We start from the raw sequence: 26,382 nt of genomic DNA, 5'->3' as shown, positions 1-26,382 counted from the left end.
GACGCAGTAAGAAGAATGTCAGGACTCTGAACTTTTTGATTACCTTTTGTGCATTACTGCCCTTTTCCAAGATGGTGTCTTTGGTCTCATGTGCACTGTGTCTTCCTGCTATATAACTCCACCCCAGCTTTAGTCTGTGTAGAGTATTCTGCCTTGCATCCAGCTCCACCCTGGCGACTCCCTGGCTCTGCACCTGCTCCTGTGAACCTGTGTGGAGATCCTGCTACTCAGCTCTGAGTTTCTGCTGCATACATCGGTTTCCAGTAATCCTCCATCTGGCTGCTTGTGTTTGTTTCCATCTGCATTTGCTGGAGCTGTTGCTGCTCTGCTTAAACCTGAGACTTTTACCCAGGCCTCACTGATTGTGCTAAGATATTATTTGAGCATTTGAGCTGTCTTATAAGCATATCTATCTGTGTTTGGACTACCAAGGACTTATTTGCATAGCTCCCAACCGTCCCTCATTATGTGGGAGTGTCCCGGATTTCATGCTTTGCCCCGCTGTCCAGCGCAGGACACTCTCATCCTGGACACAGCAGAAGAAACTCCGTCACACCCCCTTTTGTTAGGCCACGCCCCTTCCCCTTCGTGTGTTCCTTAGTCTCCCAGCGTCACTGTTCAGAGAGGGAGAGAGAGGGGACACTTCTAGTTTGAGCATAGCTCCTTTGAGGTACGTGGAATGAGTGGGGCTGAGCAGGGAGGGATGGACACACTCACAGCCTCCCTGTTTGCCTCGGCTGCTCAGTGCTCACTGCTGTGTTATTGCAGAGCGACAGATGCAGATCACTGAGTAGTCGATGATGCCTTGTGTGGGGTCAGGTGTACAGTGTGGATGTAGCAGAGCCGTGTGTGTGTGAGGTGTATGGAGCGGAGCCGTGTGTGTGCGAGGTGTATGGAGCAGAGCCGTGTGTACGAGGTGTATGGAGCGGAGCCGTTTGTGTGTGCGAGGTGTATGGAGCGGAGCAATGTGTGTACGAGGTGGATGTAGCAGAGCCGTGTGTGTACGAGGTGTATGGAGCGGAGCCATGTGTGTACGAGGTGTATGGAGCAGAGTTGTGTGTGTACGAGGTGTATGGAGCGGAGCCGTGTGTGTGCGAGGTGTATGGAGCGGAGCAATGTGTGTATGAGGTGGATTTAGCAGAGCCGTGTGTGTGCAAGGTGTATGGAGCGGAGCCGTGTGTGTATGAGGTGTACGGAGTGGAGCCGTGTGTGTGCGAGGTGTATGGAGCGGAGCCGTGTGTGTGCGAGGTGTTTGGAGCGGAGCCGTGTGTGTACAAGGTGTATGGAGCAGAGCCGTGTGTGTACGAGGTGTATGGAGCGGAGCCATGTGTGTGTGCGAAGTGTATGGAGCGGAGCCATGTGTGTACGAGGTGTATGGAGCGGAGCCATGTGTGTGCGAGGTATATGGAGTGGAGCAATGTGTGTACGAGGTGGATGTAGCAGAGCTGTGTGTACGAGGTGTATAGAGCAGAGCCGTGTGTGTACGAGGTGTATAGAGCAGAGCCGTGTGTGCACGAGGTGTATAGAGCAGAGCCGTGTGTGTACAAGGTGTATGGAGCAGAGCCGTGTGTGTGTGAGGTGTATGGAGCGGAGCCGTGTGTGTGCGAGGTGTATGGAGCGGAGCTGAATGTGTATGAGGTGTATGGAGCGGAGCGCGTGTGTACGTAGCGGTGCCGTGTGTGCAAAGTGTACGGAGCACAGCCGCGTGTGTAGGAGTAGCTATGTGTGGCCATTATATGGTACGAAGTATCATGTGCGGCCATTATACAGTATGGAGCATCATGTGCTGTCATTATACAGTATGGAGCATCATGTGTGGCCATTATACAGTATGGAGCATCATGTGCAGCCAATATACAGTATGGAGCATCATGTGCGGTCATTATACAGTATGGAGCATCATGTGCAGTCATTATACAGTATGGACCATCATGTGCAGTCATTATACAGTATGGAGCATCATGTGCGGTCATTATACAGTATGGAGCATCATGTGCGGTCATTATACAGTATGGAGTATCATGTGTGGCCATTATACAGTATGGAGCATCATGTGCAGCCAATGTACAGTATGGAGCATCATATGCAGTCATTATACAGTATGCAGCATCGTGTGGCCATTATACAGTATGGAGCACTGTGTGGCCATATTTTTTTGTTTAGAATTATTGTATATGAAACAGTGTGATCAGCAGTGCTAAATGGGTGTGGTTGGGACGTGGATATGGGTGTGACTAATTATGAATGGGTGTGGTCAGAGGCGTGGCCGAAAATTTGCCGAAAACTTTGTCCCTCTTTTCCATCTTCAAAAGTTGGCAGGTATGTATTCATGTCAAGTATCCTCAAGAATAATTGTGCTTCGTAGACTTTTTGCGTGATTGCACTTTCCTCTGAAGTTTCCTATAGACTGTTAAGCTGCGTTTATATTTACACCAAGTGTTGTGGACTTCAGTTTCTCGCTGCACCTGTTTAAATCACTGTGTGATAATATAGACTTTACCACTTATAAAACTGTGTCCTGTAGTTGTCTTGTTCCATGCAAAGAGTCTCCTGAGTTATCCCTTATAATCATTACAAAGAAATAGCAGACCTGAACAGAAAACGAGGTCAGGAAAAGTTAACCCTTGACATGATCAGCGCTGGAAAAAGGGCAGACAGGACTCAAAACCCGGACTGGATCATGACAGTATGCTCTCTATTCATGAAAGACATGGATAGAATGTGTGCGTGAAACACAGATGTCTGAACGATGCCTTATGGTTTATTATGTGAAACATCCATCCCTTACTGCATATTTATGTGATTGAATAGTTTTAATTTACAGAATAGCAAAAAAAAATATCTGAAAATAAGTTTACATTTAAATTGCATCAATTCATGAAATAATATAAAATGTGGGGTCTAATATACAGGTGGGCAACAGACTAACAATTTCTGTATCAATGTAATGATGTAAGGGAATTTTCCAGCTGAGGTGTAATACTGTGGCCCTGAACACAAATGTAATAAGCCCCTGGGTGTGTGTGTTTAAAGATGTTCCTTTCTTCGGATTCACTTCCAGATGGCATAAAGCTGGATGACACAGCAAACTAAGATCCAAGAATCTCATAAGGAAGGAGACAATCAGGACTACAAAACTAAACGGTTGTTTGCTGAAGGGATATGTAGAATATGTACAGGAGGTACAGTAGTCGGCATCAATCTTGACTTTAGCATCTTCTGCACAATAGAGAGATTAATACTTTATGGTGGCAGGTAGTGGCACATATCTTGAGAACAACATTACAGTAATACAGTAGACTTGAACAGGGCTCTCCATCACTATCTCACCTCTTCCACAGCTCACTCCCTTAGAGTACTTGTCCCCTAGCATGGCAAGCTGAGTATGTGTTCAACATTGCTCCCAGGTCTGACTTACACATCAGCCTCAGTCTATTGCACTGTGCCGTCTCTGGGTTCCCACTAAATCCATGGCTACCTCTTTAAGACTTCCGGCTCCATACTTTAGAAGCTGAACTCTATAGTTTACTCTCTCGCTTTCTCTCTCACACCCAAGGTCACCTGAATTCCCTACTCTATTCAGGTATTCCTACCATTTACTAAATCTAGTTGCTGGCATGCTACTTGTGTATCTGCATCTCCTCCTTAAAGAGGTATTCCCATCTCCAAGATCCTATCCCAATATGTAGGAGGTGTAATAATAATAATTTTGGCAAATACCTCCAATTAGAAATGTAGTGTAGTTTTTCTGATTTGCTATGTCTTTCCTCTTATGCAGGCATTGCAGGACCTTGGGGATCCATGGTTACAGCCACTGATGAAGTGACAGCTAGTTGTGAATGGTTGTAACCATGAATACCTAAGGTCCTGCAATGCCTGCGCAAGAGGAAAGAGACATAGGCAATCAAAAAAACTATACTACATTTCTAATTGGAGGTATTTGCTAAAATTATTATTATTACACCGCCTACATATTGGGATAGAATCTTGGAGATGGGAATACATCTTTAACACACACACACTTGTATATGGTCTTGCATTGTTACTTTCTTCACTTCACTACTCACAAACTCCTACTCACTACACCCAGGATTTAACTTCCTTCTTGGCTCCACAGCTCCTCCAGCTATCTAGGCTTGACTCATTTCTCACCCTTTGCTAACCTACCTTCTACGTGTGAGATAATGCCGAGAATCATGTTACACGGCACATAACAGCATCATATTTAGAATTATATTCTTATAAAATAAATGAATCTTTTTTGGGAGGATGTTCCTTCTTCCTCCTGACAAATTTATTCACAGGTCAAAAAAGTGGGACAAGAAATGGACAAAGAGGGACAGAAAAACTTTAAATTAAAAGCGTGAACTGCCCTTCCATAAAGCAAGTGGGGTATGCTTTCTCCATATCTGTTCCTTCTTTGCTTCTCCACTGGCCTGTCTCTCTTTGGGTTTGCAGGTCTCCTGGACAAAGTCGTTCAGTTTTTTGTGCTCCTGTGTGTCCTTCACAGTGGGCATAAAGTAGTCCAGTGCACTCTGTTTTACGTTGGGTAAATGACCGTCCCACAAGGTCTCCTGCAGAAAGAAATTGACCAGTGGGGCCTGGAAGTGACTGTAACCCATTTCTCTCAAACACTTGAGTATTCGGGTGATCCGCATATTGTTGTGGCTATGACTGTAAACAAAGAGAAAAATATTGTATGTCTATATATCTTGGAGGTTGGGACAGAAAAGAGCCAGTCCTTACAGTGAGCTCAAATATGACCTCTGCCTGTGACATGCCTGCCGCTACGAAGGGCTCAGCTGCAGAATCTCCTGTCCCTTAGTCCTGTGTCTACAGTTTTTTAGTACTCTGCATACAAATTGGTATAAACTTTTGATAGATTTAAGGGGAAAGAAAACAGAAATTAGAGGGATGAAGACTGAAATGTGTAGAATGAAGGCGGACAGAGAATGGAAGGATAATAAGCAGTAGGTCTATTTACTTGTTCAAGTTCCGAAATCTCTCCCTCCAGTTTTCTGCCTTCGTCACCTTTCCACTGTCAGGATCCTGGAGTTTGATTCCGTAAAATCCCAGCATGAGCTTGTATGCCGCTCTAAACCTGCTCATGACTTCTCTGTCTTGCTTCATCATCTAGAATGGATTTCAGAATTTATCAGTGCTGCATAGATGGTATGAACAGTGGCATAGCTATATGGGGGGATGTTGCATGGAAATTTGAAAGATTGGCTGCCATTTTTTAACTCTTCTAGAAGTGAATGGAGAATGGATATGGCAGTGCATTCATGGTGGCCGCAAGAAGGCATTCAGGGGGGTCAAAATAGATGAAAGTAACAGAGACGTGACCTGTATCTTTCATACCCATGGGCATGCCATAAATGAGATGGCAATAACCCTTTAAGGCCCGCATAAGAATTTAATAGAGGAGGGCCCTGTACAAACTGTGCAGGGCTATGTCTGAGCAAGAAGATGGTCAGTATTTCAGTGTCAGGTACCTGGATTTCATCTTCTGTCAGTGGTATAGCACTTGAATTAATACCTTGACTTCGTAGTGGAAAAAGCCTACAATGGAAAAAGAAAGATACAATATGGGAAAAAAGGCCCCAAGCCAAGTATAGGAATTATAATGGCTACCATATGGATGTCCCTAAGCAACTGCTGGATGGATAAACTCACCACTGGATGTAGTAACGATTCTTCTCCAATCTGTCATAGTCAGTTCTCCATCTAGTAAGTAGCACATCGATGTGCACCCCTGTGAGACAAAGACCAGGTCACACCTCACATCCATCCTATAATAGCCACAATGCAGCACAGAAGATCACATACGAAGACTGTATGGATTTTTAACTGCATAACAAGGGAGGATTTCCCATTCAGGATCCTGGGAAATCTGGGTGACAACCCAGCTTCAGCCATATTAGTGATCATGAAGCACACTGAGAAACATATGTAACTAAGCAATGGCTAAATGGGCCACTGAACAATTGATCCACACTGACCATTTGGCTTGAAGGGCTCCTTGTTTTGATAAAAATCCAGATTAGGTGTACGGTATGAAGTCTTATCCTACGGAAGAAAAATTACAAAGAAATGATGCAAGTTTGCATAATGGACAAGAAACCCAAATTGACTTCCACGATTAGATCCAATGAAATTTAACATGCTTCAGAATCTAGAGTGGTAAAGTAGTGGAATTGGTTGAAGTGAACTTCTCAGGTCGGATAACGATATTTACCTACAGATATGGGGTTATTCTGCAGGTTAATAGCATTAGAAAGATATCCAGTCATTGTACTGAGAGGGCAGCTCCAGGGAGAAATTAACTTTGTTCCTCCAGGGAGCTGCCGGCTTTTAGTCGCACAGTCATCGATCAGATTGACCCCATATCTGAAGGTAAATAACATTATCCGACCTGACAGGTTCCCTTTAACAATAATCTTCCTGCCAGTCTAGGGTGGGAAAGGGGTTAATGGAAGACATTCCTGTTGGTCTATAAGAACAGCAATATACTTTGTTGTCTATCCCTGGTGGTCTAGAGTTGAAGCATGATGTTTCATACTGGCAGGCTCCATCTGTTTAAGGATGATCTCATCACGCTTCCTCTTCTTCAGTGATGATTCAGAGAAAAGAGGTCTGGTAACATCAGCCTCCCTTGACTATTGTTCTCCATGATCTCCCAATGTGTATGCTGCCCCTGCCCTTACCCCAAACCCTACAGCAATGATTGATTTTCATGAGCTTGTAGATTTTTCAATGTGTGGGAGGAGGGCTAAGGAGGACCATCATTCTGTGGGTAGGCTGAGGGAGGACTTTATACATTATGTGGGGCTGTGTAGGGGGGCCATCGTACTGTACATGGGGCTTTGTGGGGGGAACATAATACTGCATGGGGGCCAGTAGGTGAACTATCAAACAGTGTGGGGGGTAACCATCTTACTATGTAGTTGAAAGAATGTGGGAACATCCTTCTGTGTGGGGGCATTTTGGGGGCATCATAGACTAAGGGGGCCATGAAAGGAGTATCATAATCTACAGGGGCCATGGAAGGGATATAATAGTGGGTGACAACACTAAGCGGATTCAGTACGGGCAAAATAACTGTGTGTCACAATACATATCCCCCTATATTTAAAAAGCTGGGAGGTATACCCTTCTTTGACTGCGCCTATGTGATATTTCAGTTTTTCTTTTTTAATACATTTGCAAAAATTTCTACATTTCTGTTTTTTTTTTTTTCAGTCAAGATGGGGTGCAGAGTGTACATTAATGAGAAAAAATGAACTTTTTTGAATTTACCAAATGGCTGCAATGAAACAAAGAGTGAAAAATGTAAAGGGGTCTGAATACTTTCCGTACCCACTGTACTTGTTGACTTCTCTTCACTCCTACTCACCCAATCTTTTGGACAGACACACAGACACTTACGTTTCATTCCTTACTGCATATTTACAGGCTTGATTAGTTTAATTTACAGATTAGCACAAAATCATCATAGAAATTTTTAAAAATCCAAATTTCACCAAATCATGAAAAAATTATGTTGCATCTGAATTAAAGATAGGAACTAGACAGATAATTGCTGGATTAACATAGTAAATGTAATAATAAAAATCAACCAGATCAAAATGAGGGATATTTAAACAGCAAAGAGAAGGCTTTGGGTCAAAAGTATCCACCAACTTTGGAGGTACGAGTTTCCCATTTCTGGAATTTCTTGGCTTCTTCACTTGCCCATCTGTCCTTAGATTTATACTTCTCTTGGACGAAGGTCTCCAGCTTTCTGTGCGCCTGCTCTTCTTTCACAGTGAACATGAAATGTTTTAGGGCGCTTGATTGCACATTGGGTAGGTGATGTCCAACCAAGGTCTCATGCAGGAAAAACTGGACCAGAGGGATCTGGAGATGATTGTATCCCATCTCTTCCAAACACTTGAGTATGCGGGTGATCCGCAGGTTGTTGTGGCTGTGACTGTAAACAAAGAGAAACTACTTTGTCTTTATTTTAGGGAGTTGGGACATTTGCACACTGCCTGTAACATGCATGCTGCTGCACGGGGCTGAGATGCCGCCCCTCCCGTGCAATACTTCTACATCTGAGGCTATCTAGAAGTCTGCTCATAATTTGGTATGAATTTCCGATTAATATGAGAGAAGAGAGGAAACAGAAAAACAGACGAGGAAGAGTGAAAATGAAATATGTGTTATATCTGTTTTTCTACAGATAGCACATATACCTATTGTGTTCTAGTAGGCTGTTCACCTGTTCATATTCATATTTTTTTGCAGACCAAGTGTCAGAAAAAAATACTGGAGACACATCTGTTTTTCATCCAAGTTACAGACCAAACTTGCCCATTCATATGAACGGGAACGGGATATAGTTTTAATGTGTAGGAGAAATTTGGAAGTTTAATTTTTGCGTACACTGATGTTAAGAATGGACACTTGGACCAAAAATGGATGAACATCTGATCGAGCTCTCTGATGAAAAAAGTATTTTTTTTCTTATAAAAACCGGCGTTGGAAAGACGCAGAATATGGGAGGACAATGAATAAGAGGATAATACGGAGTATGCCTACTTACGTGTTCAAGTTTTCAAATCTCTCTCTCCAGTTGTCTGCTTTTGTCACCTGTCCAGTTTTGCTGTTCAATAGTTTGATGCCATAAAATCCCAGCATGAGATTGTATGCCTCGAGAAACCTCTTGTTGACTTCACTGTCTTTCTTCATCATCTGAGAAAGCATTTCCGAATTAGTCAATATTTGATAGAATATGGGGGCAGTGGCGTAGCATTAGGGAGTGATGGAGAAGTGGTCGCATGTGGATCTCACTCTTTTCACTTTAATGGAAATTTTGAAGAAAAACAATCCAAGTGCTCTATTCAGTGGAAACAAGATGGGGGTTTTGGGGAACCTGATTCTTGGGTTAATATTAGACCTGCAACCGTCAGACATGTATGGCATAGTTTATTAATATGCCTAAATGTATGAAATGAGAATATTCATTTAAGTCCCTTCCATGACATATGAATACGATAGCTGGTAATGGAATTATTACTGGTACAGATTGTGCTTTGGGACCCAGGCTATGTCTGAGCCAGAAGATGATCACTATGTTAGTGTCAGGTACCTGGATTTCATTTGTGGTCAGTGGCTTGGCACTTTGATTTTGACCCGGTTTCCTTAGTGGAAAAAGCCTACAATGGAAAAAGAAGAAAGCGTAAAACTTAGAAGTAAGTTCATGTGGTCAAAGCATTGGGATAAGGTATGAAACAGCAGTAGACCACCTCCATCTGTGTCAGTCTACAATGACATGCCCTGCAGTTGGGGGAAGGGGGAAAACTACAGTTTTCCTGGTTCATGAAAGTAATTCTAAATTTACAGAAAAGACTATAGGTACCTTCACACGAAGCGACGCTGCAGCGATAGCGTCAACTATGCCGATCGCTGCAGCGTCGCTGTTTGATCGCTGGGGAGCTGTCACACAGACCGCTCTCCAGCGACCAACGATGCCGAGGTCCCCGGGTAACCAGGGTAAACATCGGGTTACTAAGCGCAGGGCCGCGCTTAGTAACCCGATGTTTACCCTGGTTACCAGCGTAAAAGTAAAAAAAACAAACAGTACATGCTCACCTGCGCGTCCCCCAGCGTCTGCTTCCTGAAACTGACTGAGCTCCGGCCCTAACAGCACAGCGGCTTTCACTTTCACTTTAGGGCCGGCGCTCAGTCAGTGTCAGGAAGCAGACGCTGGGGGACGCGCAGGTGAGTATGTACGGTTTGTTTTTTTTACTTTTACGCTGGTAACCAGGGTAAACATCGGGTTACTAAGCGTGGCCCTGCGCTTGGTAACCCGATGTTTACCCTGGTTACCAGTGTAAAATATCGCTGGTATCGTTGCTTTTGCTTTCAAACACAACGATACACGGCGATCGGACGACCAAATAAAGTTCTGGACTTTATTCAACGACCAGCGACATCACAGCAGGATCCTGATCGCTGCTGCGTGTCAAACGAAACGATATCGCTAGCGAGGACGCTGCAACGTCACGGATCGCTAGCGATATCGTTACAAAGTCGTTTCGTGTGAAGGTACCTTAACACTTAGGCCTTGCTCACATGTGTGTGTCTGTCTTGTTTCCACAAAGAAGCAGACAATTTTATTTTTTTTATGTCTCTGACGGCCATTTTTATCCATTTGTATTTTATATGTCTGTTATTTTACAAGTTTTTTAGTATAACAAAAAAACGGAAAGAGATGTTAGTTGGATAACTCACCACTGGATGTAGGAATGATTCCTCTCCAATCTGTCATAGTCAGTTCTCCAGTTAGTAAGTAACTCATCGATGTGCACCCCTGTGAGACAAAGTCTGGGTCACACTTTACATCTAGCCTATGATGGCCGCAGCACAGTAAACCACATAAGGCTATCTTCACACGTTGCGTTTTTTTTCTGCAGGCAAAACTTGCTTTCTTGGCAGTAAAGAAGCTGCTTACAAAAAAACAGGTTTTGCTGCATTTTTATTGGCTCTTGTGCATGTGGACAAAGTTTAGTGTCCCCCAAAAAACATGATGCAACTTCATTAGGTTTTTGCACCAAAATGGAGCAAACCCTGATATCTGCGCTTTTTGCTGCGTTCACTTACTCATTGCTTTCTATAGGTGAAAAAACGCTGAAAAAAACCCTGAAAAATGTGATATGCTGCAGTTTGCAAAAACGCCACAATTTTCCAAATCAGTCAGGAAAAAAACCCAGTGTGTGTGCATGAGATTTCTGAAATCTGCTAGCTTTTGCTGGTACTGTAAAACGCAGCATTAAAAAAACGCATTAAAAGATGCAACATGTGTTCATAGCCTAAGAATACTACATGGATTTTTAACTACAGAACTTGGAAGATTTCCTACTTAGTATCTTGGATGAGAACCCGATAGCAGCAATATTGGCAGTTATATACGGTAACTAAGCTATGGCTGAATAGAACTTATACTACAGTACTTGGCCCACCGGCCCACACTGACCATTTGGCTTGAAGGGCTTTTTGTTTTGATAGAAATCCAGATTTGGTGTTAAGGTTGAAGTCGTATCCTGAGATGAAGAACAATGATGTAACAAAGAAACTATGCAGCAATGCATCATCGGCAAGAAAATCAAAATGCTAACCCACTGCTAGCTTTATTGAAACCCAAATCAGAAGAGAAGTTTGTGTCCATGTGTAAGCATTTTATTAAACTAGCAAGTATTCCTTATCTATGAGAATTCCTGGTCTATAGACTAAAGGCCCCGTCTCACATAGCGAGATCGCTAGCGAGATCGCTGCTGAGTCACAAGTTTTGTGACGCAACAGCGACCTCCATAGCGATCTCGCTATGTGTGACACGTACCAGCGATCAGGCCCCTGCTGCGAGATCGCTGGTCGTGTCGGAATGGCCTGGACCTTTTTTTGGTCGTTGAGGCCCCGCTGACATCGCTGAATCGGTGTGTGTGACACCGATCCAGCGATGTCTTCACTGGTAACCAGGGTAAACATCGGGTTACTAAGCGCAGGGCCGCGCTTAGTAACCCGATGTTTACCCTGGTTACCAAAAAAAACAAACAGTACATACTCGCCTTTCGGTGTCCAGGTCCCTTGCCGTCTGCTTCCTGCTCTCACTGACTGCCGGCCGTACAGTGAGAAGTGAGAGCACAGCAGTGACGTCACCGCTGCGCTCTGCTCTCACTGTACGGCCGGATCTCAGTCAGAGCAGGAAGCAGACGGCAAGGGACCTGGACACCGAAAGGCGAGTATGTACTGTTTGTTTTTTTTTGGTAACCAGGGTAAACATCGGGTTACTAAGCGCGGCCCTGCGCTTAGTAACCCGATGTTTACCCTGGTTACCCGGGTGCTGCAGGGGGACTTCGGCATCGTTGAAGACAGTTTCAACGATGCCGAAGTCGTTCCCCTGATCGTTGGTCGCTGGAGAGCGGTCTGTGTGACAGCTCCCCAGCGACCACACAACGACTTACCAACGATCACGGCCAGGTCGTATTGCTGGTCGTGATCGTTGGTAAATCGCTATGTGAGACGGGGCCTTTACTGAGGTGGTTTTCCTGCTTTTTTCAAGGCTTGGCAGATTGGAAAGTTGGAAGACAGGGAGCCCTCTGGGTGACAGGGAATTTAAGATGGAACTGCTTTCAACAAACTTGACATAAATCGAAAGTACGTGCAGTTTAAGGATATAGGCCTTTATATGGGCCTTTATTACTTTTTAAGAGGGTACTGAGGAAATTACCACTCAATAAAGTGGCACTTAGGGTATAAGTACTTTATAAAATTACACTTGCAGCATTATTATTTTATCTTTGGCCAATTCAAATGAGTTTCTTTGTATAGAATGTGGTTTGTGACCACCTCTCAGAACTGAATGTGGCTCTCAGGGTAAGAAAGGTTAGAGACCACGGATTTATGTAGAGAGAGGAGGGAGAAAACAGGCAGAGGAACACACAGAAAGATCTGCTGAGCTTTTTAACAAGAGTTTTACCTCACATCAGAGGTAGATTCTTATCTACACTGCTCAGTACTACTGTATTTTTTCCTCCATGATGCTGTTGCTTTTGTGTGCTCACTAAGGAATGAATAGCAATAATCCCTCTATGTATGATGTGCTCTGTTTAGGAGACATCATCAGCTATTCTTCATTCATCAGCTCAGAGTCAATTGCAAATTAAGGGTACCGTCACACAGTCACACTTTGATCGCTACGATTGTACGATCCGTGACGTTCCAGCGATATCCATACGATATCGCTGTGTCTGACATGCAGCAGCGATCAGGGATCCTGCTGAGAATCGTACGTCGTAGCAGATCGTATGGAACTTTCTTTCGTCGCTGGATCTCCCGCTGACATCGCTGGATCGTTGTGTGTGACAGCGATCCAGCGATGCGTTCGCTTGTAACCAGGGTAAACATCGGGTTACTAAGCGCAGGGCCGCGCTTAGTGACCCGATGTTTACCCTGGTTACCAGCGTAAAAGTAAAAAAAAAACAAACAGTACATACTCACATTCCGGTGTCTGTCCTCCGGCGTCTCAGCTTCTCTGCACTGTGAGCGCCGGCCAGCCAGAAAGCGAGCACAGCGGTGACGTCTGACGTCACCGCTGTGCTTTCCGGCTATGGTGCTTACACAGTGCAGAGAAGCTGAGACGCCGGGGGACAGACACCGGAATGTGAGTATGTACTGTTTGTTTTTTTTTTACTTTTACGCTGGTAACCAGGGTAAACATCGGGTTACTAAGCGCGGCCCTGCGCTTAGTTACCCGATGTTTACCCTGGTTACCCGGGGACTTCGGCATCGCTCCAGCGCCGTGATTGCAACGTGTGACTGCAGTCTACGACGCTGGAGCGATACTCATACGATCGCTGCGACGTCACGGATCGTGCCGTTGTAGCGATCAAAGTGTGACTGTGTGACGGTACCCTAAGAGATAGAGCCTGCAAAGGGAAAAATGGTGAAAATGTAGAATACATGTCATGGAATTGTCAGAAATAGTGTTTTCCCTTATGTATACACACGACTCTTTATTCTCAAAAGTTGCTTGAAAGTAAGGTTCCCCATTAAGGTGTTAGCACATCTTCAACAACTGTTGGCCATATGCTCACTTGACTGTCAGCTATTACGTACAGACCCTCCTTCCCCAAAATTTGGGACTGTCTGTAGGTATCTTTGTTGTCTCACAAAAATTTTAGAAAGGGAGATAATCTTATAAAACATACCCTCTGATAATAATCATCACCTTCATGGTTGTCACCACTAAAACAGTTTCCTAGTGATGCTGAGTAAGAAGATGGTCTTGGTCTGACTTGCTAAGAGGATACAAGGGGAAAAAAAAGAATAAGTTACATGTTCACAAATATAAGCTACAAAAATCAGCAATTTAAGCATTCGAAGTAGTGATCAGCCTCATTTTATTTTCTTCCTCTGGGAGAGCAGTGACTGTGCAGAATCAGGTGTACATTTCTGGGCTCTTCTGCTTTGAGTGACACAGCCCAGCAGCATAACGGGTGAGAAAGCTCAATCTTTACAATGGGAATCCCTGTGCATAGCATTGTCAGTACCAGGCATACCATGGGGGTCTTTCGGTTTATGAGTCTCCATTCTGTCCTTCTGCAGGTTCTTTGCTGTGTCTCATCTCTTGCATAAATATGGCGGAACTAAAGAAGAACTTAAATTTAAGTTTTCAGAAATAAAATGTAAAAACGGGATAAAAAAAAGTCCCTATAAAAGTTTAACCCCTTAAAGGGGGGATATCCGGGACTTTGTTAAAAACAAAAAAAGTGCCTAAGCACTAACAGGCAGGTAGTTGCTGCTGTGCACAGCGCCATTCTTCCTCAGCACAGAACGCTCATAGACCACTCCTGCCAGCGATTCAGCTGCCTCTACTGTTCTGGCTCCTTATGGGCTCTCCCAGTGGGTCATGGCACCTGCAAACCATAACAGCAAAATCTGGCGTTCCCTGCCTTCTGAGCTTTGCACTGTGCCTGAAAAATATTTCCTGATTACATGCAGGGTATCGGCACACTCAGGAAAAAATGGAACTCAGTTTCTTGTAAAAAATTTCCTATAAGCCTTTAGAAAAATTAAAAACTTGGGGTTAAAACAACATTTTAGTGGTAAAAATATAATTCATTCTTTCTTTACCGCTCCAGTGGTATAAAATTCTATGAGCACATGTGGTGTCAATATGGTCACTGCACCCCTAGATGAATTCATTGGGGAGCGTAGTTTGTAAAATGAATTCACATATAGGGGGTTTCTGTTGTTCTGGCACCTCAGGGGCTCTCTCAATGTGACATGGCACCCTCAAACCATTCCAGCAAAATCTGAACTCCAATATGGCGCCTCTTCCCTTCTGAGTTTTGCACTGTGCCTCAAAAATAGTATTCCTCCACATATGGGGAATTGGCGCACTCAGGGAAAATTGCACAACATATTGTATGGTGCAATTTCTCTTGTTACCCTTATGAAAATGCAAAATGTGGGGCTAAAATAACATTTTTGTGGAAAAAAATATGATTTGTTATTTTCACGGCTGTACGTTATAAACTTCTGTGAAGCACTTGGGGGTTCAAAGTGCTCACCACACATCTAGATAAGTTCCTTGGGGTCTAGTTTCCAAAATAGGGTCACTTGTGGGGGGTTTCTACTGTTTAGGCACATCAGGGGCTCTGCAAAAGCGACATGGCGTCCGAACTCAATTCCAGCCAATTATGCATTGAAAAAGTCAAACGGCGCTCCTTCTCTTCCAAGCTCTGCCATGCGCCCAAACAGTGGTTTACCCCCACATATGGGGTATCAGCGTACTCAGGACAAATTGCACAACAACTTTTGGGGTCCAATTTCTCATGTGGGAAAATAAAAAAATTTTGGATCTGAAGTAAATTTTTTGTGAAAAAAAATGTTAATTTTTTGTAAACATTCCAAAAATTCCTGTGAAGCACTTGAAGGGTTAATAAACTTCTTGAATGTGGTTTTGAGCACCTTGAGGGGTGCAGTTTTTAGAATGGTGTCACGTTTGGGTATTTTCTATCATATAGACCCCTCAAAATGACTTCAAATGTGATGTGGTCCCTAAAAAAAAATGGTGTTGTAAAACTGAGAAATCGCTGATCAACTTTTAACCCTTATAACTCCCTAACAAAACAAAAATTTGGTTCCAAAATTGTGCTGATGTAAAATAGACATGTGGGAAATGTTACTTATTTGGTATTTTGTGTGACATATCTCTGTAATTTAAGGGCATAAAAATTCAAGGTTTGAAAAATGATGACATTTTCAAACTTTTCACCAAATTTCCTTTTTTTTTCACCAATAAATGCAAGTTATATCGAAGAAATTTTACCACTATCATGAAGTACAATATGTCACGAGAAAACATTGTCAGAATCGCCAAGATCCGTTGAAACGTTCCAGAGTTATAGCCTCATAAAGGGACAGTGGTCAGAATTGTAATATATCTTATCAGAGAAATCAGCTTCTTTCTCTGCCAGAATAGATCAGTCATTAGCAGGACTCTCAATTCGGAGGTAAAATCCGTATTCAGTGAAGACAGACTTTCTGAGAGAGGAGATGACAGTTACTAAGGATACAATTCTATGTAGATGGGAGGAGCTACAGGCAGAGCTCCTCCCTCCTCTTACCCCTCCTATCTAGATAGATTCCTATCAGCGGCAGCTGTCATCTCCTCTCTCAGTAATGTAATAATCTGTCTTCAAAATGGCGGTTACTCTTTAAAGGGGGTTTCCACTACTAGAACAACCCCTTCTTGTTCTGAATGTTTGCACCTCTGAAAATAAAAACACCTACAGCACACTCACCTTCCATGCTGGCGCCATTGCAGCGGTGGTGGCACTCGTGTTTCCGGGACTCATGTGCAGTTGTTACGACACCTGAGCCCTGCGCCCAATCAGAGCTGTTGTCACTGTCCACACCTTCGGATGGATGTATTAGTAATGAAGAAGAAGTGAGTGGTCAGCTGCAGCTCTCACTTCCACTGGATGTCCGATTTTCATGTGGGCAAACATACAGATTCAAAAGGGGTTGTCCTAATAGTGGACAACCCCTTTAAGTAAATTTGCTTAAAAGGGACATTCCCAGTTGGACTACAGGCAGACTTAAATTGTGGCACAGGCTTTAATAATTTGGAATGTGCTTACAATAAACTGAAGCACAACACTAAATCGAAACTGTCCGTTATACACAAGATACATGGGGGCCCTCACAACTTATAACGCCACTGGGCATGCTTATGGCACATCCTTCTCTTGTCTCTTCTGCCCAGGGTGGCTAAATCCAACAACATAACATGGGTGGGGGATTTAATCTTTGCCACTGAAACCTGCATATATGCTACTGTCAATATCAGGTCTACCATAGGGGTCTTACATTTTGTGAATATGCTCCTCTGTCCCTCTGGAGGTCCTTTGCTGCGTCTGGTCCCTGATCTCTTGAATGATTCTGTGGGAGATAGAGAAGAATCTAAATTTAAGTTTTCAAAAGTAAAATGGCAATAAGAAATAGAGAAAAACCCACAATAAAACCTAAAAGTGAACCTGTTATGTCCCCAAAAGCTATTAACCGTGATTGCAGACTTCTGAATCCTGCATGCACAGCACATGGAATGACTGCAGACTTTCATCCCAACCTGGACAACCTCTAAATTTGTAGGTTAAAGGGAATCTGTCACCCCAATTTTCACCTATACGCTAAGGCCACCGCCATCAGGGGCTTACCTACAGCATTCTGTAATGCTGCAGATAAGCCCCCGATGTAACCTGAAAGATGAGAAAAAGAGGTTAGATTATACTCACCCAGGGGCGGTCCGGGTCCGATGGGCGTCGCGGTCCGGGGCCTCCCATCTTCATATGATGACGTCCTCTTCTTGTCTTCTTGCCGTGGCTCCGGCGCAGGCGTACGTTGTCTGCCTTGTTGAGGGCAGAGCAAAGTACTGCAGTGCGCAGGGAAAGGTCAGAGAGGCCCAGCGCCTGCGCACTGCAGTACTGTGCTCTGCCCTCAACAGGGCAAATCAGTAGCCTGCACAGGAGCCGTGGCATGACAGCAAATGCGGGTTTCTTACCTCGCAACTGCCAACTGCCCCCCTTTCTGCACCCAACCTGTAGACCATTATACCCCTTGAAAATAAAAACATTATTCATCAGTTCTTTGAATAATATTGGCCACAGCGGCCAGTATATTAACAAACAATAACAAATAACAAATACATAGCAATTATTGATACAATATCTAAAATGAGGGGAGGGTTCCTGGAGCTAAAGAAATCTGGCTTTTATTTAGCAATAGCCAACGAACTTCAACCACCATGTTACCCTCAGCCGTAAACCACCAGCTCGAGGGCACCAAACAACCCATTCAGGGAAGACTAACCACCAAAGCTCCCAGGGTAAGACCCCGTCCAGAGCCCATATCCGAATGCCAGATCAACCCCACCTCATTTTAACTGTCTGGAATTTACTCACAATTGCTTCCCCGATGAATCAGCGTCAATTCCAAGAACCCCACCCCCGCCAACCTAGCCACTGTGACGAAGTACCGCTCTTCTCAATCTACTAAAACATCCATCATTCACTTACATTTTTTACCCTGCTCCACTTGTAAACAAATTTTCTTTTTAATAATATATATACAATAAACAACCCCTTAAAAGATACTTGTAAATAAAAAATTCCCCACACGTTAATCCAACCTACCAACAACCAGAAACTGGGGAGGGTGGGTGGGTCTTCACTCTCCGGATTCTTTTTGAAAATGCTGTCCAGCCGCTGTAGTGAAAGCGTGGGCTACTGTGAGGAAATTAACTTTATTCCTCCTGGGAGCCACTGGCTCTCAGTCATACAGGCGTGCCCGGAGTGTACAGTCACTGCTCACTACACAGTGACCTGCTGTCTGGATGCAACGCACAGAGCCACGAGGCAGGAACCGTCAGAGATAGTTGTAATTCTATTTATATACAGTGATTTAAATTAACTCTAAACAATTAGTGTTAGTAATTAGGCAGATTAACATTCAAACAGATAACAGTAAACTTGGAAAAGCAAAGGAAGTCTTTCTGCATCTAACATCAATGTTCTGTTCACAACGGTGGTGTGCCCAGTCATGGGAGCCACCATGTAATTTCTCTCGCTGCAATTTTGGCCATATTGGGGCCACCGGGTTTTACCGCTAGGCTGCAAGTCTCTATTTGACGCAGTCTATCAAAGCACGTTGAGCCTCCCAAGCCCCAACCAGCTCCCTCCCTACCTGTGACCCTAATCCCAGCCGACCCCCGCTACCGTAGGGGGTAGCTGGAAGTGATGGCCCTGCTCACACGCACTGTCCTTCCGTAATTGCAGGCATGTCCTGCCAGTTGCAGTCTCCTCACAGATCTTCTCGGCTTGACCGTCAAAGGAAGTATCTCAGGATTGGACAGAAGTGGACCAGGCCTTGGCTCTTGACGGGCGACGTCTGGTCTCTTGAGCTTTACTGGCGTGGGGCATGAATCCTGGTCCCGAGTAACACAGACGGAACTTGGATTTCTACTGTGTGGAATCCAGGCCTTGTCAGAAAGATATCTTGCTCTTGTACTCTTTTCCCTGAGGCCTGTTAGAGTATGTTTCCACGGTCAGGAATGGCTCAGTATTTGCTCAGGATTTGACGCAGGTAAAATCTGCACCAAATCTGCATCTGAGGTCACTGGCAGGTCACCTGCGTTTTTGACGCATTTTTTTACCTGAGGTTTTGATGCATTTTTTCATTGCATGCGTTTTTTTGTCAAGTGAAATAAAGCTAATCGAAAGTTGGCTTCTGGGAAGGAAAAAAAAGTGATTTCCTGTTTGCAGGATATTGGGATATCCACGGTCAGTAAACGGTGCAGGTTGGATGCTGTGTACATATGCAGCGTCCAACCTGCAGCGTCCAGCTGTTACAGCATAGTGGATGGGATTTCATGAAATCCCATGCCCACTATGTGTGCACCAATGCCGGCGGCTCACCCGCAGAGACGGACATGCGGCGCTTCTTTCCAGACCGCAGCATGTCAATTTATGTAGTAGAGACGCTCCATCTCCACTGCGTAAATTACCCATACACTTTCATTAGATGTGGTAAAACTGCATTATCTTCCTAGTCACATGCGTATTAAGTGCGGTAACACAGCTTACTACGCATGTGTACTAATGTACATAACAGTGAATCTTGTGACACAGCCGGTCGTACATGACACAGAAAATGGAGGAAAGCACAGATAGAGGTCCCCTCCTTTTTAATGAATAAATGATTTAAAAAAAAAATAGCATGGGATCCAGCTATATGTTAACCAGCCAGAGTAAAGCAGATGACTGGGACTGGAATTTTCAGGCTGGTAAGGATCCAATATCCATGAACCTTACCAGCCTGATAATACCAGGCCACAGCAGTCTGTTTACCTTGGATGGCTAGCAAAAATAGTGGGATCCCCTCCAAAAACAGGTCGTGGGGTCACCCTATTTTTGTTAGCCAGCCAAGGAAAAAGCAGACAGCTATGGCCTGGTATTCTCAGGCTGGCAAGGCCCATGGTTTTTGGCCCTCACCAGCCTAAAAATAGCAGCCCGCAGCTACCCCGCAACTGGCACATCCGAAGATGCACCAATTGTGGCACTTTACCCGGCTCTTCCCACTTTCCTGTAGCGGTGGCAAGTGGGGTAATATTTGTGGGGTTGATGTCATCTTTGTATTGTCCGGTGACATCAAGCCCACGGATTAGTAATGGAGAAGAGTTTATAAGATACCTATCCATTACTAATCCTATAGTTATATGGTAAATAAAGACACGGCCAGAATAAAGTTTTTTAATAATCTTAATTAACCATACTTACAACATCGCCTAATCCCCGAATCCCTCGATCTCCTGCAAAAAATAAATAATAAACCAACACAAATACTCCTTGTCCGATGCAGTCCATTTACAGAGTGTCCCACGACGAGTCCATCTCTGCTACATCTGGATGCCTTTGGCTGAATGGTAGCATTATGCCACCATCCAGCCTGACACCCAGACACAGCAGAGCTTGTAGATGACCACCGGAGATAACTCGGTCTCCAGCGGTCACCTGCACTACAGTTCTCATGATCAGCTGATAAGCTGACCGTGAGAACTTTGCTATTGACCGGAGATAACCCCGGCTGTCACGTGCATGGTAGTTCTCGCGGTCAGCTGATCTCATCGCGATAACTGCAGTGGATGCGAAGATCCAGCTGTGGCAGAAGGGAAGACATTATTTAAATTACTTCACATGCGTAGTAAGCTGCGTTTCCGCACTTACTGTGCATGTGACTATAAAAATGATGCGGTTTTACACATGATAGTGAATGGGAAATTTATGTTGCGGAGACTGAGTGTCTCCGCAACATAAATAGACATGCTGCGGTCTGGAAAGACGCTCTTCATGTCCGTTTACGCAGGGAGCCACGGGCACCTTTTAACGCATAGTGGAGATGGGATTTCTTGAAATCCCCTCCACTATGCTGTAACATCTGGACGCTGCGGGTTTGATGCTGCGGCTGTACGCAGCATCAAACCCGCAGCGTTTACTGACCGTGGAAATATACCCTTACGCTGGCCTCGGCGACATCCCTGGAGGGCATCTGCTCTGCTCTCTTCTCTAGTGCCAAATCTGTCTGTGGTTTGACACCCAAGGCTTTTATATCCAGGAAGTCCTTCCTGTGAGTCATCTGATCAGGTTCAGCACACAAAATCACTCCCCATGCAAATCTTCCAGCACCATTCGGTTCTGCTCGATTTCGCCTAGCCAGAAGATGGCAGTCTCTCCTTATTAATGGCACATCCTGCAAGGGCTCTTCAGGGATTTCAATTGACAACTGTTTCTGCACGGATACATTGCAGAACGAGCTGTCAGAGTGCTTACAGTTGCCTCCATGACTGAAAGCCGGCGGTTGGAATATACTTAATTTTCAGTAAGGTGGCAAGACAACATTAAAAGACTATAAACCTGCATATTAACCCTATATGTGAGGGTTAATAGCGTTTTGGGACTTGACCCATTTAACCCCTTACTGAATATTCTGGTCTTAAATGACTGGACACTTAAGAAATTTTGCACATTTTGTGGTTGAACAGCCTTCTTTATTTTTGGCTACCAATATAATTTTTTTGTGATAAGTTAATTTTTTTAAAAAAATGTATGTTTGGCCTTTCTTACTTTTATCAGAGCTAATGTGCACAAAAAGCTACCAGCTGATAAACAGAAGGCTTGCAGCATCTTGTAAAAAACAGGCTTTATTGGAAATCTGTCTGATCCACATGGATTGGCCTGTACAGTACAACTGCTTACACACCATGTATAGTTGGGCTGTCAGTCATGAATATGGATTTAATAGGGATAATATGTACAAATAAATTCTATTTTTCTCAAAATTTATACCCTCACTTGCAATGATTATCCTTGTCCTGGGTGAAAATTGACTGCGGAGGATTGAGTGGAATTAGAAATTTCTGAGATCTTCTGCCCTTTGTAGCAAAATCCAGCAAATAATTTTGGTCCCACTTTGATCTTTACTATGGGAACCTCTGTATATGCCACTATCAGTATTGGGCCTACTCAGGCTCACAGAAGAGTAGGTAAATTCCCCGGTGGACCCCCTTGAAGGAGTGCTAATACTCTTGATTCATTATTTAAAGAAAAAGGCATCATATAATCATTCATTGTACCAACTAATTTGTTTAAGAGCATGTAGAAGCATAAGTAACTATGTACTAGTTGTAGGTGATGTTTGCATGTAGCTGAACAGTGGGACCCTAGATTCAATGTTACTGGTGGGCCCTTAAAACCTCAGTCTGACACTGGACATTCCATAGGGGTTTTATATTTTGTGAGACTCCACTTCTGCTGATCTGGAGGACCCTTCCTATGATTGGTCCCCAGTTTCTTACATACAAATGTGGGAAACACTGAAGAACCTAAATGTGAATTTCCCAAAATTGCATGGACATAATCCACAGTAATGCCAAAACGACTGTGTCTTTTATTACCTCTTTTAAAAGCATCAGGGTTTGGAAACTTGGAGTAGTTAAAATAAGTAATACTGTATATTCATTCCTCAGGTGGCTTCCTCTCAAAAGCTGTCTGCGCTCTTAATAAGGGAAATAATGCTGGATGAGGAGCCATGTCAAAAACTACGGCAAAACCGCTGGCGGATCAGTTTCAGGAAAAAAACTTTTTTTTGCAGAAGCTGTCTTGTGAAGGAAAACTCAGCCAGAATAAGGACGCTGTGTGCACATAGCTAGCTTCCTATTTTTTTATTTATTGTAAAATCACTTTGACGTTCATGTTCATTGGTTTGAGGGTTTTCATTTTCTGATGTGGTTTCCACCCGAAAACTTGTCATTTATTATTTTATTAAAATAATCCCTCTGTGTGCACATAGCCTAATGTGATACTGTCAGGAAAGATTGACATTAATGACTGACTGCTACAAGTATTGTGTTTCTTCTTTTGGTAACCAACTCCACCTATAGAAGGACTGCAATAAATCTGCATTTCTTTAATGGTAATTGTGCAGTACAGAAAGAGGGCAGAGTCCAGCATCGATAATGAACTGAACTTCCTTGTAGTAGGTGCACGGATGATAAACACGGTATATATAATTGTTAATCATCGCATATATCTCAACTATGTGGGCAAAAGTACAAGGACACATCACTTAACTGAACTTTGTTTTTTCATTCATCCCTATTGCTCCCGCTGTATAACATGTAGCCCCTCGCTATCTGACTTTAGACAGAACCATTCAGTCACAGTAAGTAAAGAGCCCCCTCAATACCAGCGAGGTCCTGTAATTGAAGTCACCGATTTAACAAGTCAGTTTTTCATTCCTAAATATTCCTCCATCACCAGAGAGTGATATTATTGAAGAGCAGAGGAACCGAGCAACTCGGCCACAAAGTGAAGACGACGTAGGGGTTTGCCGAGGATAATAGTGGATTAAAGTTGCCAACGCTCTGCTGACTCGGTACCTGCAGACTCCAAACCTCCTCTTGTATTAACATCAGCATTAAAAATGTCCACTTGAAGCTTCGCAGCATGGGTTTCCATGACAGAGCAGCCTCACATCACCAACCACGATGCCAAGCATTGGATGAAGTGGTATGAACCATACCGCCACTGAGATCTGGAGCAGTGGCAATATGTTCTGTGGATTGAAGACTTCTCTATCTGGCGTCTGATGGCCAAGCCTGGGCTTGGTGGATCTTAGGAGAAGGTTACCTGCTCGACTGCATTGTAGATCAGGGAAAGAGCAGGAATCCCGCCTGTCAACAACCCAAATACCCACCTAACCTGAACCAGGTGGCCTCAAACCTGTTCACCTCATACATGCTTGTGTTGGCTTTCCCTTTCCTATTCCGTTAGCTCGAGTGTTATTTGTTTTCTTTGTATATTTCTTCCTTCCCTTTTTAAAAAAAAAATATTTTATAACCTGTACTTGTGCTGTCACCACCCACCATATAATGTGTCCCTGAAGAAAGTGGGTACGTGGCGGGTACACTGCTGCAGACATTTAGGTGGCCTGGTCAGTTCTGATATTAATATATGGATTCTTAATTTATTTCGCCGCCCCCTTTTATATGAGCAATGCTCTTCAGAAAGGCAACTCTTATTTTCGAGACTCGATTGGTAAGTTCTTCCCACCTCTTGGTAAATTTGGGGTAATCTGTGCCATTTTCACCAACTCCTAAGCTTATGCATCCCGCACACAATCTCATCACTGACACATCCATACACCAATACTTTGTGTAATAAATCTAGAGAATGTTGTAGGGCACGAAATTCTTTCGGAGAGTTTTTTTCATTACTTACCATTTTCTAAATCCCTACTTCTGCTCCAGCGATCCCTTCTCCAGAAAAGGTTATTAGTGTAGCAGCGCTATATGACGCTCAGCCCTGGTGAGGCGCAGTTTTGTGTAGTGCAGAAATTGAGCTGTTTGCACTTTCCGCCACTCCCCAGACATAAATGACTAGTAACGGGGAATGTGAGCTTGGACTCTACACAGAGATATACACAAAGCATCATTTCCTGGGAACCTGATTCTCGTAAACGTAAATTACACAAGAGTTGGAGGAGCTGATGATCAGATCTGACTGTATAATAATGAGCGAACATAATCCAGTGATCTCCAACTGTTACAGAACTACAAGGCCCACTGTCAGGGCATGCTGGAAGTTGTAGTTTTGTAGCTGCTGGAAAGCCATAGTCAGAGATCTCTGCTCTTGCCCTCAATGATGAGACCCATAGTGTGTACCGAACATAATTTATTGGCAATACTTCACTGAAAAAAAAGTATGTAACTGAGTGGCATTCAGCCAGGAAGCCACTGCTGTAATCAGTTACCCATAGAATACACACGAGGGACCCTGTACCCCATGTGGAGCAGACCCACCCCACATGTCTCACCCATTAGTATTCTCTAAGCTCCACTTTACCTGATTTTTTTGCTTTTTCTGTTCTCCAGTTCTTTCTTCCCGGAGTACATAAGTTTGGGGAGAGACACTTTTCTTAAATTTGTTGGCCATTTGCTTTACAACGCAGTTTTAATAGAAAATGAAAGTAAAGAACGGACGAAATCTCGGGTTACACAACTCACAGCACCTTCCTGCTCAGCTTCAGTTAAAGGCAAAGTCCACAGCTGTTAGTGAATTTATTCTTACAGTAAAAAAAGGTCTGATTGTGACCTTGAAAATGTGAACAAGAGGCTATCCACTGACCTGTCATTCTTCTAATGCACCTGGTTAGTATTTTCAGTCTATAGGTCCTGTCCACACTTACCTCATTTAAAAAAAAAATATGATTAATCTAATTGAATACAGTTGACGTATCCTGTTTATCTTATCTTTCCTGGAGACCTTCTATAATGTGTCACCTAACCCATAAGGCCTCTTTCACACTTCCGTCTTTCTTTTTTCATCACAATCCATCGTTTTGTGAAAAAAAAAAACGGATCCAGCAAATGTTTCTGCTGGATCCGTTTTTTTTCTCATAGACTTGTATTAGTGATGGATTGCGACGGATGGCCTTCCGTTTCATCCGTAGTGCACTGGATCCGTCGGAAAATTGCTGTCCGACAACAAGGCAAGGCAATCTTGCCTTACGCAGGCGTGTACTATGGAGGACGGAGAATGAACTTCAATCCAATATTGCAGCCAGCATGCAGCCAGCGGGTAAGGAAAGGGTGAATCAAACACCCGAAAACCCCGCCCCTATGGCTGAAAATTGTTCCCTCCAAATTCAGGTGACAGAGTCCCTTTAACCTGGGTTGTGTTGTGTATGCATTTTCACCGTGGAAAAACGCGGCGAAGACTCATACACAACGTGTGCATATAGCCTCAACTGATCAGTCACAAAAAAGGGACCCAGTGCATCCGTTTTTTACAATTTGCACAGGATCCGTCTTTACAACATTTTGACTGATTGTAAAAAACGGAAGTGTGAAAGAGGCCTTAGGTGATAACATCAAAACCAGTGGGGATCCGACCACTTGGAACCAATCTTGGTCTGAAGTAGGGGACACTTATCTTTATTAGAATGGAGCAGCAGTGCACAGGCTCGACCACCGCTCCATTCATTCCCTATGGGGCTGCCCAGTGCGGTGCTCGCCTTCTAGCAGAGAATGAAAGGAGCGGTAGTCAGGTGTGCACACTGCTGTTTCATTTTAATGGAAATAAAAATTCCCTGCAAGAGACTTATGTTACCTATTCCAGCACATTTTATTGGTGCATGACATAATATATCTCAAATAAAATACCAGGTAAATGATAGTGTTCCAATGCCAAGACTGGGAGGTGACAGGTTGAAAATGTC

At 43.8% G+C, this 26,382-nt stretch overlaps 1 protein-coding gene across 2 annotated transcripts; it reads right to left on the bottom strand.

The window, feature by feature from the left end:
* Positions 1-2,797: 2,797 nt before the first annotated feature.
* LOC143765824 (uncharacterized) lies at positions 2,798-25,184 on the bottom strand. Of its 2 annotated transcripts, none has more exons than XM_077252894.1 (13): positions 25,008-25,184; positions 16,921-16,992; positions 13,752-13,841; positions 11,021-11,087; positions 10,279-10,357; positions 9,134-9,200; positions 8,588-8,736; positions 7,684-7,972; positions 6,003-6,069; positions 5,677-5,755; positions 5,496-5,562; positions 4,985-5,133; positions 2,798-4,674 (listed from the first exon to the last, which is right to left on the bottom strand). In XM_077252894.1, exons 1-13 carry the CDS (start codon positions 25,095-25,097, stop codon positions 4,356-4,358), a joined length of 1,584 nt encoding a protein of 527 aa, XP_077109009.1. In that variant the 5' UTR covers positions 25,098-25,184; the 3' UTR covers positions 2,798-4,355. The 2 variants fall into 2 exon arrangements, with proteins under 2 accessions (XP_077109009.1, XP_077109010.1); XM_077252895.1 differs by lacking the exon at positions 25,008-25,184 and adding an exon at positions 24,384-24,541 and having other exon boundaries at positions 2,800-4,674.
* Positions 25,185-26,382: the final 1,198 nt, after the last annotated feature.

Source organism: Ranitomeya variabilis, chromosome 4, assembly GCF_051348905.1.
Source record: "Ranitomeya variabilis isolate aRanVar5 chromosome 4, aRanVar5.hap1, whole genome shotgun sequence".
NCBI classification, from domain to species: Eukaryota; Metazoa; Chordata; class Amphibia; order Anura; family Dendrobatidae; genus Ranitomeya; species Ranitomeya variabilis.
The sequence above is the reverse complement of the archived record's forward strand: the minus strand, read 5'-3'. Positions and strand labels throughout refer to the sequence as shown.

Excerpts from the sequence above, each read along its gene's own strand:
- LOC143765824 (XM_077252894.1), bottom strand. The coding sequence starts at position 25,097 with ATGGCCAACAAATTTAAGAAAAGTGTCTCTCCCCAAACTTATGTACTC. Across the intron at positions 10,358-11,020 it reads AAAGCCCTTCAAGCCAAATG|GGGTGCACATCGATGAGTTA; the intron begins GTCAGTGTGGGC and ends TTTGTCTCACAG. Across the intron at positions 6,070-7,683 it reads GGGAAACTCGTACCTCCAAA|GATAAGACTTCATACCGTAC; the intron begins GTTGGTGGATAC and ends TTTCTTCCGTAG.